Consider the following 18,596-nt stretch of genomic DNA (forward strand, 5'->3'; position numbering starts at 1 on the left):
ATATGCCATAATTTGTTTTCCCACTACCCAAATGATGGGCACCCCCACTCCCTTAGTTGTCAGTTCTTTGCCATTGCAAAGAGGTGTTATAAATACTTTTGTACATGTGGTTCCTTTCCTGTGTTATCTCTTCCATTCGTCTTAGACTTTCCATCACCTGAGTGGGGAGTAATTTCTGCTTTTTCCTTTGGACCTCTTTCAAAATGACCTCCATTTCAGGTTTACTCTTACTTCATCTTCTCACTAGGTATCCCACCCTTTTGAGCTTCATTTTTCAGCACACAGAGAAGAGTTAAGCTATGTGGCTCAACTTTTTGTTGAACTTCATACAACCCAAATTGTTTAATTAAGAAAGGAAAACTATTAAGACTTACTGTTTATATTGTGATCCTAATTGTTATCTGTCTGTCTGTCTGTCTGTCTATCTATCTATCTATCTATCTATCTATCTATCTATCTATCTATCTGTCTATCTATCTCTCTAGTACTGATGCCCTCATATGCTAGTCATTCATGCTGGCTTTTGAATTTCTTTTGGGGAGAAGGCATTTGACCCTGATTTTTGGTTTATGCTGCACCTCAAATTATGCTAGCTGTTTGTTTTTTTTTTTAACGAAAAACACCAGTCAAATCTCAAGGGATTCTTTCTACTTCCTTGAAGTGAACATATCGATTTTCCAAGGCTTTCCTAGGGCACTGAGTAAAGTGACTTGTGCAGAGTAATAAGAGTTGAACCCAAGTCTTCTGGGCTTCAAGGTCAGCTCTCTATCTGTTATACCACACTGCCTCTCATATATTCTATATGGCTGGTGTGTGTATTCATATACGTTCACACACATATACATGTAAGTGTATATAGAATAAGTATAAAGAGAATTAATAAAAATAAAGACAAAGTAGTTAACTTCAAAGTTGGTCTGGAGGAAGTGTGGATTAGGAAAGACTTCATGAAGAATGTGGTACATAAGCTGCATATTGAAGAAAAATGAGGATTCCATGTAATAAAGATGAGGGGGGAGTACATTTTAGGTATTTCTGATGACCAAATCCAAAAGATACAGAGATAAGAGATGTAATGTCATGTGAGGAACAGAAAGAAGACCACCCTAGATATAACCAAAGTGAAGGCTGATAAGAGCTTAAAAAGGGCTTTAAAATCTAGAATGGTTTATTTTATTTTATTTTATGGCCATAAAATATATGTTATGATGTGTATAGCCATAAAAGTTACAGGTAAGTTTATCTATTTTCTTAAAGGAAATAGGGAGCCATAAGAGTTTACTGAGTAGGGGAGTGACATGGTCAGATCCATTCTTAAAGAAAATAACTTTGGCAATGAGGAAGCTATTATAATAATCAAGGCTAGTGGTGATGAAGGCCTGAACTAAGGTAGTAGCTGTGTAAGTAGATAGAAGGGGTCAGATGAAAGTCACATAGAATTAGAAGCAATGCAATTTTTCAACTTATTAGATATGTGAGGCAAGGGAGTGCAGGGCACTGAGGATAATGTTCCCCCACTCCACAGAAGCCTTCTAGCAGACCTGAATGGGCCACTTGTTAGGGATGCTGTGGAGGACTCCTGTTCAGGTGTGGCTTGGGCTAGGTGACCTCTGTGGACCTTTCTATTCTGAGATACTGTGGGGCGGTATCAGAAAAAAACTTGAAAGTATTTGGAAGGACATCAGAAATAAAGATAAACAATAAAATGGTGTGAAAACAATATTGAATTTATGTATATTTTAGGAAGATGTCTAATAGATAAATTGACTGGTAGATCAAGTCCAGATATTACTCCTTTTGACTGAAAATCATTATAAAACTTTCTGATCGAAGTCTGGGTACAATGGACTTTTAAAACAAATTTTTTTTTAAGTTTTCAACATTCCCCTTTTTCTTTTCTTTTTGGTGATGCAATCGGGGTTAAGTGACTTGCCCAGGGTCACACAGCTAGTTATTGTTATGTGTCTGAGGCTGAATTTGAACTCAGGTCCTCCTGATTCCAGGGCCAGTGCTCTATCCACTGCACCACCTAGCTGCCCCTACAATGGGCTTTTCACAGTAAGTCATGAAACTTAAAACACAGCAATGCTAGAGTCACTTTGCATATAAAAATCTGACATCTTATTGTAAATTTCATAAAAGGAACAAAGTATAACCATGTGCATTTCCCTAGTTTTAAAAATAAATCTCAAACACATACTCACCAAAAAAAAAACTTTTTTATTTCTGATTTTACAATTGTCAGTCCCCAAATAGACCACCAATGAATTGCTTGTCTGGGTTATTGGTGCAGGTCTGGCTAGTTGTATTTACATAGTCTTTGTTAGAGTAAAAATATAAGCTTTACTAACTGTTTACTTTCTCCTCTACCAATATTTATTTTGTCACTTTTTTCTGCTATCCTTTTTCTTCAACTAAAGACCCCCGCAATTGTTCTTTATTGTTATGTTTTCTTGGAAATTGTTATTTGAAAGTATTAATTCCTGTAGTTCTGTGTAAATAAATCGGAGCTCTTTAAGAGAAGCAGCAGATAAGTAATATTCTTTAAGTTCAAATGTTTGTAAAAATAAAAATGCATATAATTTGTCATGATTAAACACAAGACTTACCAACTTTTAATCTGCCTGTGACCTCTCCTTCGGAATTTCGAGCATTGACAGTCACATTTTGTGTAGATTGTAGAAGCAGAGATGAATCCTAAAACAAAGGTTTACAGAATTAATAGAACCTATGGAATTTAAAATTATGACAATCATTTATATACAGAAATCTCTCCATATCCACATTCCTGAAACCTGCTTATGTAGTTTTTGTCAAAACAGAGGTTGAGGAAAGGATAAGATGAATGAACTGCTTCTTCGAAACTGGTAATAATTGTGTAGGTCTATGATGTCTATGGTGGATTTCTACTTACAATGTGCCTGGAATGGCTGCAAGATACAGATCAACACCAAATGTAAGCAAGTTTTGGTAAAGCCTTCTTTCCTTCTCAAGGATTCTAAAGGTAAATTTGCTTTTTTGATGACTTCTCTTCAATATTTTGATAACCTAAAGAATTTAATGCTTTGTCTGTAAAACTTCAGTTCCTTTTCTAGAAATCGTGAACGTTTCAAAATGCAAAGTTTGTTTTAGACACAGATTTGTCCTGTGTTTTGTGAGTGGGGTGTGTGTGTGTGTGTGTGTGTGTGTGTATGTTTGTGTAAGAGGAACTGGGGTGATTTCTGGTTTTAGAAATTCACATTGGAATGGGCCCTGAAGTACTTCTATGAGCCCTGAAGTATTTCTAGAATGTGACATTTCAATCTTGATGGCTCATTTGTTATGATGGCTCACTTGTTTATATGTATCAACAATCAAATGGATATTTTTTAGGTTTGTGTTATTAAAATCAGCCAGTACGGTAGCTCTGCTAGAAGAAAGTCACATATTTGCCTAGGGGTCTGTCATATCTGGTATTTTATTCTAGAGGGAAAGAGGTGGCAACCTGCTACCCTGGAAAAGTCTACCTATTGTTCTGGCATTATGAAAAATGTGCTTATGGAGATTTTTCTAATTTTTAATAGCCTATATAGAACAAATGATTATATACTCCTAACCACAAAACCTCAGGATCTTAGAAAATCATCAGAATGAAATATACCTAACTAGGTGCATGGTATTTGGATAATGAATTCAGTTATCTTAATGCATTAGTGATGTGACCAGAATTAGAATCATTAGAGTTGGAGGGGATCCTTGGTGGCAATCCAATCCAAGCTGTACCTGACCAAGAATGTCCCCTACCATGTTCTGAACAAGTAGTCCCTCCATCCTCCACTTAAAGACCTTAGGTGAGCTAAAATAGAATCAACCAATCAATCAACAAGCATTTATTAAGTGCCTACTGTGTCCTAGACATTGTGAACAAGATAGATAGCTCTGGAGTTGGAGGAACTGGGTTTAAACTCCACCTGTGGAACTTATTATCTGTGTGCTTTTGGATAAGTCATCTAACCTCTGAGGGCTTCAATTTTCTCATAAAATGAGGGAACTAACTTGATCTTTCAGATCTATTATAGCTATGATCTTATGGTGCCAAGAGCAAAAATAAAGTAGACCCTGTTCTCAAGGACATTCTATCAAGGTCACTATGCACATATATAAGTAAATATAAAGTAATTTTGGGATTTGGGGAAATATTACTAGCCAGGGGATTGGGAAAGAGCTTATGTATGAGGTGGCACTTTAGCTTTGAACAAAACTAGAGATTCATTCAGAGATAGAGGCATTATATTCCATGGTGGGGGGAAACTGGACAAGAGCAGAATGTCATATTTGAGAAAAAGCAAATAGGCTGGTGTAGATGCAATACATGGTCTCTGAGAGGAAATTATGTGTAATAAACCTGGAAAGCTACATGGGAAACGGCTTGTGAAGTACTTTAAAAGGCAAAAAGAAGACAGGAGTTCCATTTAAATGGTAGTGGTAGGGAACGTCCCTTACATTATATAATATCTCATTCCCTAGCTTCTCTTGACATTGGATTTTTCTGCGTCTTCTCTGATGATCCTTCTCAGGTCTCATCAAAGGCTTCCTATTTTTTTCCTTCTTTCTCTATGCATCTGTAAACATAAGTATTCACTGAGCCTTGGTCTTTGGTTCTCTTATCTTCTTACTACATTTCTACCTTGTGATTCTAATTCGCTTTCATGGCTTTGATTATTTCTATTGGGATAATTTCCCAATCAATATTTCAAGCCTCAACACTTTGCTACAGCTCCAGTCCTAAATTTCCAACTGTCTTCTAGATCTTTCTATCTCTACCTGTATATCTTACTTGGCACTTTCAATTCATCATGTCCCAAACTGAACTCAGCATCTTTCTCCCAAAATTGCCCTTTCCTCTAACTTCTCTATTTTTGTTGATGGCCTCATTAGCTTCCCAGTTACCCAACCTTATAATCTTGGAGTCATCTTTGATCTTTCCTTCTGTGCCACCCATTATGTCCAATGTGTTGTTACTTCCTGTTGATTCTACCTTTACAGTAGTTCTCACTTCTGTCTCTTCTTTTATACTGCCACTGCAGCCTCTCTTGTTTAGGTTATCACCAGTAAGCAGGATTTTAAGAGCCTCCTAAACTGGTCTCCTCTTACATCATCTCTCCTCCTTCTAATTCACCCGTGTACTACTATTTTCATTCAATTCCACCTTCAGTGGCTCCCCACTGCCTATCAAATAAAGAATCAATTCAGTGTCCAGACATTTAAGACCTCAATGATTTAGTGCAGACCTACTTTTCCAGTTGTATCGCGAGTTGTTTTACTTCACATAATCAGTATTCTAGATAAACTTTACTACTCACCCACCTTTATTGTCCAAATCTTTCCAACATCCTTGACCTTTCTCCTGCTATTCTCTAGCATGGTTCCCAGATCCCTTTCATTTCCCTCAAAGTTTAGGTAAGGGGCCATCATCCTTCAGGAAGCATACCATGCTCTCTTCAGGTTTAAAGGATTCCTCCTTACTCAAGCTTCACAAGCGTTTTGGAACTTTGCTTTAGTCTTATAATATTTTCCCTTATGGCAACTTTGGGTGTATGCCTTATCAGATTCTTCTATTAGATTCTGCATAGACTCTTGGAGGGAAGGGGATATGTCTTATGTTCTCAGAATCTAACACCATGATTTAAACACAATAAGAGCTTAGTAAATGTTTTCTGACTTTATATGAACTAGGAGTAGCACAGGCGGGGTTAACAGTGAGACATATATTAGCGTACTTTTGTCATAAATGTGTTTTTCCCATAAACCAGAATTATTTATTAGATTAGTTAATAGAGATATAATAATTTAGTATAGCAAAATGTATTAAAATAGTTAAAAAGAAACATCAGACAAGACTCTATCATAATAATGCTTACAGTGTACAGGGTATTTTAATACTGCTGGACCTAGTGAGGAGACTATCTCTACAAACCACTAGCTGTGTGATTTTGAGTGAGTCACTTACCCTCTTGGCTCTAACTTCTTCATCTCTAAATGAGAAGGTTGAATCAGGTACTATCTGCATTGCTTTCCACTTCCAGTTTCTTATGATTTTAGAATAAAATTACTTAAACTAATATTAATTGCTACTTAATATAATTGTAGTTCCTCCTCTCCCAGGGTTTGAGTAATAATAATACTTCCTGAGTCTGTGATTTCATTTGTATTCCACTTACAAAATTATAACTACTGTTTAACTTTATAGAAAGACATGTGAAACATTTTTAAGAGCTTACTATATGCTAGACACCAGTGCTAAACCCTGAGAACATAAATACATAAGCAAAAAAAAAAAGATAATCCATACCTAGGGTGCTGAAGGGCAGACGCAGGCATGAATAGCTAGAAAAGCTCCTTAAATGGTGGTTCTGAGCAGAAACTAACCAACCAGAGGAAGGGGCTATAGGGGCAGAGGTGTTTCTAGGGTAAGAAGGTACTTGAATGGTATTTGCAGGTTATTGTGGTCAAAAAATTAATTTCTCCAACACCAATCATATAATTAACATCTTCAGACTTTGTTGTGGTGGTCCCAGGTCAGTAGAAACACATTCTTACCTGGCCTACACTCGAAGCCTGTCTAACTTACTAAAATTTATTAAAGCTTTGTGCTCTACTTTTAAAGTTTTTGAAGACTTAGGGTCACTCCCAAACCACATGAAGGAGTTGAACTTCAGTAGAAGAATAGGAAAAGAAGCAAAACCCTGGATATTTATAGAATACTTTAAGCTTTAAAATATTTCACTTGTGCACTTTGCTTTTTTAGTACCTTCAGACTTCTAAAGTTCTTTTTATACCTTAGCTCATTTGAGCCACAAAAGAACTCTATAGGATAGTTAAGATCTACAGGCATTATTCCCATTTTGCAGATGATAAACATTAATATCTAAGAGACTCAGGGAGGTTGAATTGTTTCTGGGCACACAGCTAGTAAGAGCGAGAGGTAGGACTGAACCCAGTTCTTTCTGATTCTAAACAAACAATCCATTACATCATTATAATTCATCTTGAGTGTTTTCACTTAGAGTTAAACTCCTTCCACCCCCAGGTCTTTTAATTTGAGGTTTTATTTCAGTTTAGCCTCAAAGAATGTTACAAATTTTCTTCTACTACAGCAAAAATGTTCAGCCTAGGAAAGGCCTCCTCTATTGATTCCTCCTGATTTCCTGATCTCAGTTCTATGCCTCACATCTTAGGGAAAAGATGAAGTATAGGAATGTGAGGGGTAGGGTGAAGCAGGGAAAGTTGGGGGTGGGAAATCAGCATGAAACTGCCGGTCTGTGTATAACTCTTTGATTTCCCATATTCAATCTGAAGGAGAAGTTTTAAGTCTCTTGACCTTAAGTTTTTGTCTTTTATGGTTACAAATGACGTTATTACTAATCTACATCTAATGGTTGCTTAGTAATTATCACATACAAATTACTCTTCCTTGAACACTGCTTTGAACAAATTCCTCACCCCTGGCACTCAAAACTTCTTTAATTCTAATCTATTCTTTTCCAATTTTATTTCTCACTTCATCAAATGAACCCTACCACTCCAACAAAACTAGGCTTTTATTTGTTTCCTGAAAACATCTTGCAATTCTTATTTTTGTCTTTACTCATGACATTCTCCTTCCTCCTTTTACTTAATCAAATACTATCCATCTTGAACAGTTTGTCTCAAAAGCCACATCCTCAATTAAAAGTTCCCTCATCCCTGTAAGAAATGATTTCTAATTTCTTTGAACTACTATAGAACTTATTCTTTTATTTAACAAATTCACTCATATTTCTTCAGCAATCATTTGACAAATTTTTGCATTGTCCATAATGTGTAAGGTACTGTTTTCGGGGGGGGGATGGTTAGGGAGGGACCAGACCTTTGATTTCATGGGTTAGTTAACTCCCAGGAAGGAATTCTTTCTACCAAAGCAGATGGGCAAATAACTGCTCCAAAACATATCTCCTTAGGTAGTATCCTAGGGGACTGAGAGCTCATGTCAAGGGTTATGTGGCCAGTTACATGTCACAAGTATTCCTGAGTCTGGTCATTTATCCATCCAGCCTACCACCTCTCCGCAGCCACAGAGGGTACACAGACAAAAATGAAGCAGCCTCCCTCCTTAAGGAGTTTACATTCTACTGGGATGCCATGACTTCAACACAGGTCAACAATACAAACTCTTTACAAAGTAAATATAGAACAATTTTGGGGAGGCACTATAAAGGGTGGTGGTGGACAAGTATGAAAGGGAATACATAGGAGACAACTTATACAAAGGCATAAAGATAGGATTTGGAATTTCGTGTATGGAGAACAACAATAAAGAAGATTGTTTGGAAAGATAAACTGAGAAGAAAGGCTTTAAATGTCCCCAAAAGTACCTATTCCTAGGTGAAATAGGGAGCCAATGAAACTATTGAAAGGGGAGTGACATGTTCATATCTGTGCTTTAGGGAAACAAATTTGACCCCTCTGTGGAGGAGAGATTGTTGAGGAAGAAAGTGGAAGCAAAGAGCATTAATTTAGAGGCTATTACTGTAGTATGGGTGAAAGGTGATGACAGTGTGACCTTGGTGAGTAGCCAGTGAATAGAGAGAAGAGGATGATTGTTGTGGGAGAAAAAAAAAGACTTTGTAACCAATTGGGTATGTAGGGTTAATGAAAGTGAAGAATCCAGGAAGACTCAGGTTTTGAGTCAAGGTGACTGGAAGGATGGAGATTCCCTCAACAAACATAGGTAAGTCTGAAAGAGGGGTGGGTTCTGTGGGAAAAACAATAAATTCTGCTTTGGACATGTTGAATAGACAGGATGTGACATGGGATTGTAGTTATGTGAGAGACTAGGGTGTGACTGTCTACTGCCATATTGCTTCATTTGGAATCCTTGGGATTCTAAGTTGTAAATGACTTAGTCCTAGACACTTGGGGCAGCTAGGTGATGCAGTGGATAGCCAGTAGATTTGGAGTAAGACCTGAGTTTCAATCCAGCCTTAGATACTTGCTAGCTGTGTGGCCATGGGCAAGTCACTTAACCCTATTTGCCTCAGTTTCCTCATCTGTAAAATAAGCCGGAGAAGGAAATGGCAAACCACTCCAGTATCTTTGCCAAGAAAGCCCCAAATGGGGTCACAGAGTCAGACACAAATGAATAACAACAACAAAACCCTAAACCAAAGCACTTTTCCCCTCTTCATCACTTATCTGTCCCTCATATTGATCTGTGTCAGTGCTTTCCCTCCAGGTTCCTATCCAACTTTACCCTTTCTTTCCATCTTTTCTGGTCCTGTGGAAACTTCATTCTATTTTTTTTTTTAACAAATTACCTTTTCTACATTTATTTACCTCTGAATATAATGTATATTCTTATTACAATGGTAGCTATGCAAGAGCTAGAGCTGTTTCATTTTTGTATTTGTACATTCAGAGCCTAGCACAGTGCTTGGCACATAACAGGCATTTAATAAATGCTTATTAATTCATCAATATGTATATTTAGAAGTCTTTTGCAATAGGTTGGATCATGGTGTCTGATGATGTAACTAAGAGTATATACATACATACACACACCTATATAAATAAATATACACACATATACATATACACATGCATACACATGTGTATATATATCTATATATAATTATATGTATGTATATGTATGTATGTATGTATGTGTGTGTGTATACACACACACACACACACACACACACACACACACACACACATATATATATTTCCACAAGGGAGCCTTAGGAGATACTCATGGTTAGGCAGTGGGACATTGATGATATTCCAGCAAATGAGACTGAAAGAGAGAACTAGCAGAGAATAACATCACAAAAACCTAGGAAAGAAAGAGTTATTTAGCAGGAGAGGGAAGTCAACAGCATCAAATGTCTAGAGGTCAAGAAAGATGAAGATGAGGAAAAGGTCAGTGAATTTAGTAATTAGGAGATCGTTATTTATCGTAGAGAAAGAAGTTTCAGTTGAGTGATAAGATAGAATGATAGAATGGAATGGAAAGAGAAATAAGCTCATAGGAGATCATACTGTAATCATCTATATATGTGTTTTATCTCCCTAACTTAGTGGTAAACTCTCATGGAGCAACAGTCACTTCTTCCACATCTTTGTGTCCCCAACTGCCCTTAGCAAAGTACCTTCTATAAGTATTCAATATTTAGGGAGCAGTGGAGGAAAGAAGGGAAGGAGAAATGGAAGGAAGGATTCTGATAGGTAAGGGCTAATTGTTCTTCAACAAAATGCTTCCTTTATTTTAGAGGTCTGGAGTTACAAATGGAAGTTATGCCAAAATACAAATTTTGAAGTCACATTTAAACACAACATAAGATTTTAAACAGATTATCCAGTGATTTATTCATAAATGATTTCCCCCAAGTTTTAAAGTAGTGTTTGACTTCATAAATAAGGATTTGACCTGCTATTTGCTGATAGTATAAAGTTTGTTCTTTTGAATATGCAGTAACCATAGTGATTCTAGGGCAGTGTTAGACCAATTATTTTCCATAACACTCATTTGACATGTAAAATACTTCCTGGTACTGCTCATTATCTTTTTATAGGAATATATTTTGTCTTTCCAATTTGACAGCAAGCTTTTTAAGGGCAAGTTTTTCATCTCAGACATCTAGCCATTCTCTATGAGAGCATATGTGCTTAATAAATGATTGCTGCCTTACCTTTTTTTGATCAAACATCTTTGTCAAGAAAAACATTTTTAGCACATCCCCCCTAATTTATACATCTTTACAAATTACATACATGTACTACTATACTAATGATTATATACATTTTGGAAGTTACATAAAATAGAAGTTTAAAAGGGATGAAATAAAGATGAAATTATATTTGATCCTAGAGTCAACAGGGAGCCATGAAATTTACTGAAGGAGAATAACATGGCCAGGCTTTATAAAAATAATTTTTGCCAGCTGTATGGAAAATGAATTGAAGAGGGGAGAGACTTGAAGCCAGCAGACCACTTAAGACACCATTGCAATAGTAAGAGATGAGGGTTTGAAAGAAGGTAGGGATTGTATGAGTAGAGAGAATGAGACAGTTGTGAGAGAGATGGAGAAGTAGAAGTGATAAGATTTGGTAAGTAATTATTCAATCAATTGGATATGTGTGGTGAGAGAGATGAGGAGTCAAAGATGACATTGAGGCTGTGACTGGAGGATGTTGATTCTCTCACAAGAAATAGGGAAGTTCAGAGAAGAGTAAGGTTTGTGGAAATGACAATGGAATGAGAATGATGCTGCAGTCCCAATCTACCCATGCCTACTTCTGATGTGAGTAAGGTTCATTGTATCCCACCCAAAATTAAAATAAAGGAGGTACATGAACCTATTACTTCTGGGGCACAGAGCCTGCCTTTCTAGGCAGGCCTGCAGGAGCCAGGAGATAATTTGGGGAAAGAGGATGAATATCCTAGGAGTTAGAGGGGGTATAGAATCTTCCCAAAGGATCTGTTGCTGTAGTTGTCTAGGCATGGGTCTTACACTGGACTCAGAAGAGAGGTTGGAAGCTTACATGGAAGAAAAGGTCAGCATGGAGAAATGAAGGTAAGTGCAGTTGTATTGAAGACAAATCCCATGACTGGCTATCATGGCGATGTTGGTTTATCACAGAGCTCTTAAGATCAGGCCATAGCCCTCTTGGCATTGGGCCGTGGAGTCTCCCTTTCCCCTACTTTGGAAATGATTGCCCTGGATTGCCCAGTGCTGTTCTCTACATTCCTGACAAACCAGATACTTTGTACCTAGATTGCTGTCTCCGTATCTTTAATTCCATGGCTTTAGAGCCATTCTTACCCCTAGGATAAGCTGTTGAGTTGGGGATGATGTCCCAGGACACCATGAGGTTTCTAAACAGCTGAAGAATTGCCTTCCAAAGCCCTTAATAACCTGACCCTTTCCACCCTTTAAACTCTTCATATACCTTATTCTCTTCTCCATCTTCTGCTTCTGTGACACTGGACTCCTTGCTATTTCTCACACAAGACACTTCATCTTCTGATTGAGTGTTTTTGCCAGCTTGTCTCCCATGTCTGCAATGCTATCCCTTCTTACCTCCACCTCCTAGATTCCCTAATCTCAGCTAAAGTCCCACCTTCTACATGGAACCTTTCTTAAACTACCTTAATCTTAGTGTGTCCCTCTGAGACTATGCCCAAATTATCCTGTATATATATTGTTTGTACATAGGTGTTTGCATATTGTCTCACTTATTAGGGCCGCTGGATCCAAATGGCTCTGGAGGAGAGAGTGAGACTGGTGACTTTTCACAGTGCTGCCTCACTTAAATCCAATTCACTTACACGTCTTAACATCACCTTCCTGATGTCATGGTCTTGGAGAATGAGGGACAAACCACAACAACACCCATTAGACTCTGAACTCCTTGAGAGCAGGGGCTGAGTTTTCCTTTTCTTTCTATCGCCAGGCCTTAGCACAGTGCCAGGCCCATAGTAAATGCTTAATGAATGCTAGCTAACTGTTGCTGAGGCTATCTTGCAGGTGTGGTGTATAGCCAAGGAAGGAGGCAGTATACCCAAGACAAGTCTTCTACTGTCTCCAGAGAATGCAGGAAGTATTAAATTTGCAATCCCAAGGCAAATCCTCAGCTCCTTTGCTCCAGTTACTACATGAAATGGCCTCTCTCCTTCTCATTATCTATTATTGTATATTTTTAAAAGCCAACTCAAATGTTATCAAGTGCTTGAAACCTTCCCTGATATTTCCAGTTGACAAAGACCTTTCAAACTTTGTTTCACAATGTTCTAATGCTGTTATCACATAATAATTTGTGCTGGAGCTATCATATGTGTTATAGCTATTTGCTTGCTTTCTCCTCCTGTAAAAAACTTCATAAGGGCAGGGACTCTGTCTCATTTATAGATTTTTCATTTCTCCCAGCACGGAACAAAGCATTCTTCACAGAGAAGTTGCTTAATAAATGTTGAAACAATGAAAAGATGGATAGTCATGGAACTGACTGATTTGTGAGTGGTGAAGAATAAAATAAGTTAACTTTTAAAAACTGCTGTTTACTTTTTACTGAAGTCTGCACTAACTCTTGAATATATCCAAACAACTGAATGTCTTTTTCTGTGACAGATACACTTGAGCTAAGTATGTTGGGCTAGAGTATTCTGGAGAGACACGAGCATTTCCTGTGGGCCTTTTGGTTAAGCTTTTTTTCTTTTTGTGCTTTGTGCCAGTTACCAGGGGAGGGCAATGTCCCAAGCGTCTTAGCGTAATTTTCAGCTTTAGTAGCAACTTTAAACTTCAATAGCTAAAATCCCACTAAGACATTTGAGACAACCTGCACTGAATGGCAGCCACGAGGAAATTTAGTCTAATAGCCTGACATCAAAGAACAATGCCCAGCCAATTGTGGAGACAGCTCAACCTTGGAAGCATATAATTGGCTATAGAATATCTAATGATTTAAATATATTCCTAATAAAAAAGTTTTGATGGGCAAAGTTAAGAGATTATGAAAAATTTCTATCTGCAAAACAAAATGAGAATTGATATCCTTCCCATAGGGGGCTTCAACTTTATGATTATAGGTGCTGTATGGAGGAAATTATCCAGAGAAATACAGCAAAAACCCATTTTTGCCTTTTTTGGGGGGACTTTAGGCAAAAGAGTCAGATCTAGATTTCAAGTGTAACATGGATGGCACCGCCCAAAGACCTAGGATCACTGGCAAATTTATGCTATAATCAGACTCTTGCCTCACCTTGTGGACTCAATAAGACAGTATTCATCTAAATACTATGATCAGAGCCATACCTCCAAATTCAAAGAGGAATATATTTTTTCATGTGTATCTTTACCTTTAAAGTATTCATTTCATTTTCATCTGCTTCAACAAGATAAGCAAATTCTTCCAATTATGGGTCAGGGTGTCCATAATGCTCTTGAACCTGACTTGTAAAACCTGATGCTTTTTCCTGGGAGTTAGGAAATCTAATCTAATCTAATCTAATGCCCCCTTTAAGCAGAAGTCATGGCCAAAGCTAGCATGGGATTTATAACCTTAAATATCATTCAGGACTCAAAATTCTTGTGCAAAAGGAGGCCATTGTTGACTTGAACTTCATTTCTGGAGCATCAGATTTGTTTAGTGCTGGATACATATGGGAACTGAATTAAAGGGTTAATAAAGATAATATTCTATTTAAAAGGAGTGCTACCCCAGTAAAAAGGTATAGAGTAGTTTACACTATAATAATGTCTGCCCATACTTAGTGGTTCAGGTAGAAAGCAACTATCTTCTGTGAGAATAAATTATTCCTATTCTTTAGTCACAAGAAATTAAGGCATATTACTCACCCATCCATTTTTAAGGGTTAGTGTGTAATCAGTTGTTCAGTGGCACTGAATTATATTTACAATGAAAAAAATGCTTTCATCCCAGCAATTTAGCTGAATAGATTATCTGTAAAATTCTTGCAAATGTGTAAGGTAATGCTTTTGGTAATTCAATGGAAAATTATTTCCCAAGTTCATCTCATGAAGAATACATCTAACTACTATATCAATGTACACGAAAATTACATGGCATAATAATCTATTATTTTTCTCTGAATCTTAAAATGATTGGAAAGTCTTTTTAAATTATAATATGCCATACAGATACTTAGTGAAATAATTATAATGATCAAAATAATATTGTAGTTTATGCACTGAATTACATATTTCAAAAAATGCAACATAAAATATTACTCAATTCTTACACAAAACCACAGTGTGGTTTTATTTAGAATACTGTTAGAGGTTTTGAGTCCAGCATCTTAAGAAGGATATGATACAGATGCAAAAGTTCCAGAGAAAGATAATTAGAGTGAGCAAAGGAGTGGAGAACTTTCTATATGAAGATTAAAATACTAATGTAATGGCTGTCTGGCACATAACACAGACCCTAACAGCTTGCTTAGCTGATGTACCTTCTCTACCTGGAAGATACTTGGAAGCTTGTTTCCAGGAGAATTGTGATTGATGACATTTAAGGGAAGTGCTTTGAAAAGACTGGAACATGTATAGAAATCCACAGCTGTTGCTGGTTAGCTAACCCTAGGGTGAAGGAGAGGCTCTTTGATGAACTTTTGAGGCATTCATACAGGCCTACTAACATCAGTCACCTCTTTTTTCCTCCATTACTTGCTCTTGAGGTATATCAATGACTCAATACTCACACAGTATGGTGAAAGAGCATTCTATAAGGGGAGAGGATTTAGGGCCCTCTTTCCTCTGAGACAACAGAAACAGGCTTTGGTCATTGGACTTTTCATTTATTCTTTCCAATTTTAGGTGAAAGGAATAAAGCCTGTGTCTCTGGGTGTTTAGAAAAGTTGTGAAAGTGAGTCATAGGAATCAGGAAGTTGGAAAACAGGCTAGGTTTAGTCAGCACAGGATTGATGACCCTTGGAATAAGGGATAATCTTTGAGAGTGGCCTTTGGGACCCCATCCCAGCAGTAGTTGAGACAAGGACTAATCCTGCAGAGATTTTGCCTTTGGATATACTTAGTGGAAGTGATGCTACATAAGAATTGAATTAATTTTTGAGCCTACTCCCTTAGAGGAGAGGGTGGTGGTGAAGTGGATAGAGCACTGGGACTGGAGTCAGGAAGAACTGAGTTCAAATTTGGCCTCAGATACTTACTAGTTGTGTGACCCTGAGCGAGTCACTTAATTTCAATTTGCCTCAGTTTCCTCAACTGTAGAATGGTGACAGCAGTAGCACCTACCTTGCAGGGTTGTTGTGAGGATCAAAAGAGATCATATTTGTAAAAGTGCCTGTTGTTATATAACCACTCATTCTCTTCCCTGCCCCACTTCCCCAGTGACCAGGAGAGATCATGAACTTTGATTTCTTTTGGGTAAGTAGGAGAATTGTGCAATTTAGTTTTGCTATTTATTTTAAGTAAATATCTCTTTATAACCTCTAATGGATGTAAAGTGATTGAATGGAACTGGAATGCTAATCATGAGCCTCTAACAAAGGGGAAATCCAGCTGGTGGGGGCCCAAGATGATGCATGTAGAGAAGTGAGAAACTCTAACCTGACAGGGTACCCCTATAATCCTGAGGGAGGAGCAGCTTGTCTCTGAGAGAGAGGTCCAGAACATACCCTCCTACTCTAGCAATCTTCAGTGCTCCAGATAAATGAAATCAATAGGGAAGATGATCAAAGTGTATACAATAATGATGGCCCATACCATAATTATTTACCAAATCTTCCAGTATGGCAAGGAGTAGACTCAAAAGAGCCTTCATAACCACTAAGAAGAGGCATCAAAGAAAAGCTTAATGTGCTAGGGATACATTAGCGCCCTTGTTATCCTATGAAATGGTATAGGCAGACCCCAAATTTATTTTTTAAAGCATTTTGATAAATTCATGAATGAGTAAGCTGTGGCTTAGGAAGGAAAGCTTTAGATAGTTAAAATATCTCCTTAACATTTTAAGGACAAGCAGACCTGGCTGAGAAAAATTCCCTTAGTGTCTCTTTCCAAATGAAATGCTGGGAGAAAAGGGTTATTGCTCTGACCTGGGACAGAATTCTTAATGCTCTTTTGTTCTTCTCCAATGCAGAAAATACAACATATAAGTAGGACATTGAACCTGGAAAAAAATGTTTTCCCAAAATTTTCTTAATACAAAGGAGACATAATTGTTAAATTTGTGCCTGTTTCTCTAACATATGCTTGACGATATACATCTTCAGGTTTTGTGGGAAGAAACCTCACTTTTCCTTTCATTTTCAGGTTAGGAACATGCCTGTTGAATTCAAGAAAAGAATCACAGAGCAGAAGTGGTAGTGCAGATGATTATGGTCAGGTTTTTAGGTGTTTTCCTGAAGTCATACAAAGGTTATTATATAAAGGGCAGTGAAGGATTAGCAAAAGGCTTTCCAAAGCACACTTAGATAGTTCACAGTGTTTGACTTCAGTGGAAATACAGCAAAGAAAGAATGTTATTTATATATCCTCCAAGCAGCCAAGCCTCACAGAAAATAGCTATTTTTCCTCACCCTTCTTTCTTTTTTTATTCCATTCTATCATAACCAGAATTCTTGGGACCATCCCAGGTCTTTACCCCTTCCTTGTGAGGTCTTGGAAAATCAATTCTTAATCCAGTGGCACCACCCTTGCCAGTAGACAGAAAAATTTAAAGCAGCTTTTTCTCCACAGCAGTTAAGAGGACAAAGTATTGAAGCTGCGATGAATGAATTAGTAGGGAAAAAACATCTATTAATTGATGACTACTTATGAAGCACTCTGCTAAGCACTGAGGATAAAAATTGAAATAATGAAAAAAAAAGAATACATTCCCTCCTCTCAAGGAACTCACCTTCTTAATTGGTAAAGATAATAAATGCAGGAGGGTTCAGTTGCAGGGTGTATAGAAGGGCCACAAAGGTGCAGATACAAAGCAGACAGCAAGGCCTGAGAGTCCTTAGGATGCATCAGGGGTCTGTCCCACAAGAGTAGCCCACCAGAAGGCAATGAGTCTATAGGTCAGAGGAAGAGAGATTCAAGGTTCCTTCTGGCAGGGGTAGAGATAGGGGATCAGTGCCAGATAGGAGGGGTAGGAGGAAGTGACAGTGACAGAAAGGCTGGTGGTGGATTAAGGGGTAGGGATTATGGAGAAGATAGATCTGTTTGGGTGCCAATTTTAGCTGGGGTCCTTCGGTGCCCCAGAAGAAAGGCAAGTTGCATCAGCTTGATGCCCAATCAAATAAGGGGTTGTAGAATTTCTTCCCGTTCTAGCCAGTGAGTCAGAACACCAGATTGGACCTTCTGAGAATATGATCAAAGGTCAATTAATTTTCACTGAGTATTGTAGAGATGAGCATTATTACTTGAATTTTACTTTCTCAGTCCTATGAGGAAGTTACATTTATAGACTCCATGTGTGGCTAAGAACAAACACGTCTGAAATACCCTTTTCTTGTTTTATTTCCTTTATGCCCTAGAATATTTCTCAGGATGCCCCCTTTAAGGGTAATATGGGCCTAGTTTCCTTCTTGTGTATTGTAAAATCAGAGTTTTGATATTCAAAAAGATTTCTAGGTTGTAAAAGAAGGGCAAAAAAGAAACTACTAAAAGGTGAAGTAATAGCTCCTAATTACCCCTGATCTCTACTTCATTCTTACTCAGCATTTATTTATTCAGGTTGTGCTACACAACGTGGGAATGGTGATAAATTGCTTCTATATTATTCTTAGGTCACCTTAAGTACGTGTGTTTTCATTCTCTAACTCTAAAGCAAATTTTTCCTATTTCTTTTATATCCTCTGAGATTCAAGTGTAGTGCTCTGGTGATACTGGTTGTGCAAAAAATTCTTGATAATTTATGACTGTAAGTCAGTCAGTCATTAGTCAACCAGCATTTCTTAAGCAGTTACTCTGTGCCAAGCATTGCGCTAAATGCTGGAGATACAAAGAAATGCAAAACAAACAAACAAACAAAAAACAGCCTCTGCTTTCAAGTAGCTCACAATTTAATGGGAGAGACAACACTCAAATAACTAGTAAGATATATACAGG

General features: G+C 37.5%; 1 protein-coding gene across 4 annotated transcripts in view; it reads right to left on the bottom strand.

Annotated features, from left to right (window-relative positions):
- SGCG (sarcoglycan gamma) overlaps positions 1-18,596 on the bottom strand; it is a 298,874-nt gene that overhangs the window by 96,819 nt on the left and 183,459 nt on the right. For all 4 annotated transcript variants that reach the window (XM_020997245.2, XM_020997247.2, XM_020997246.1 and 1 more), the window contains exon 4: positions 2,610-2,697. In XM_020997245.2, the coding sequence (XP_020852904.1) occupies positions 2,610-2,697 (88 nt within the window). The remainder of the gene's footprint in view (positions 1-2,609; positions 2,698-18,596) is intronic.

The sequence above is a fragment of the Phascolarctos cinereus genome, unplaced genomic scaffold, assembly GCF_003287225.1.
Source record: "Phascolarctos cinereus isolate Bilbo 61053 unplaced genomic scaffold, phaCin_HiC Scaffold_726;HRSCAF=1367, whole genome shotgun sequence".
NCBI lineage: Eukaryota > Metazoa > Chordata > Mammalia > Diprotodontia > Phascolarctidae > Phascolarctos > Phascolarctos cinereus.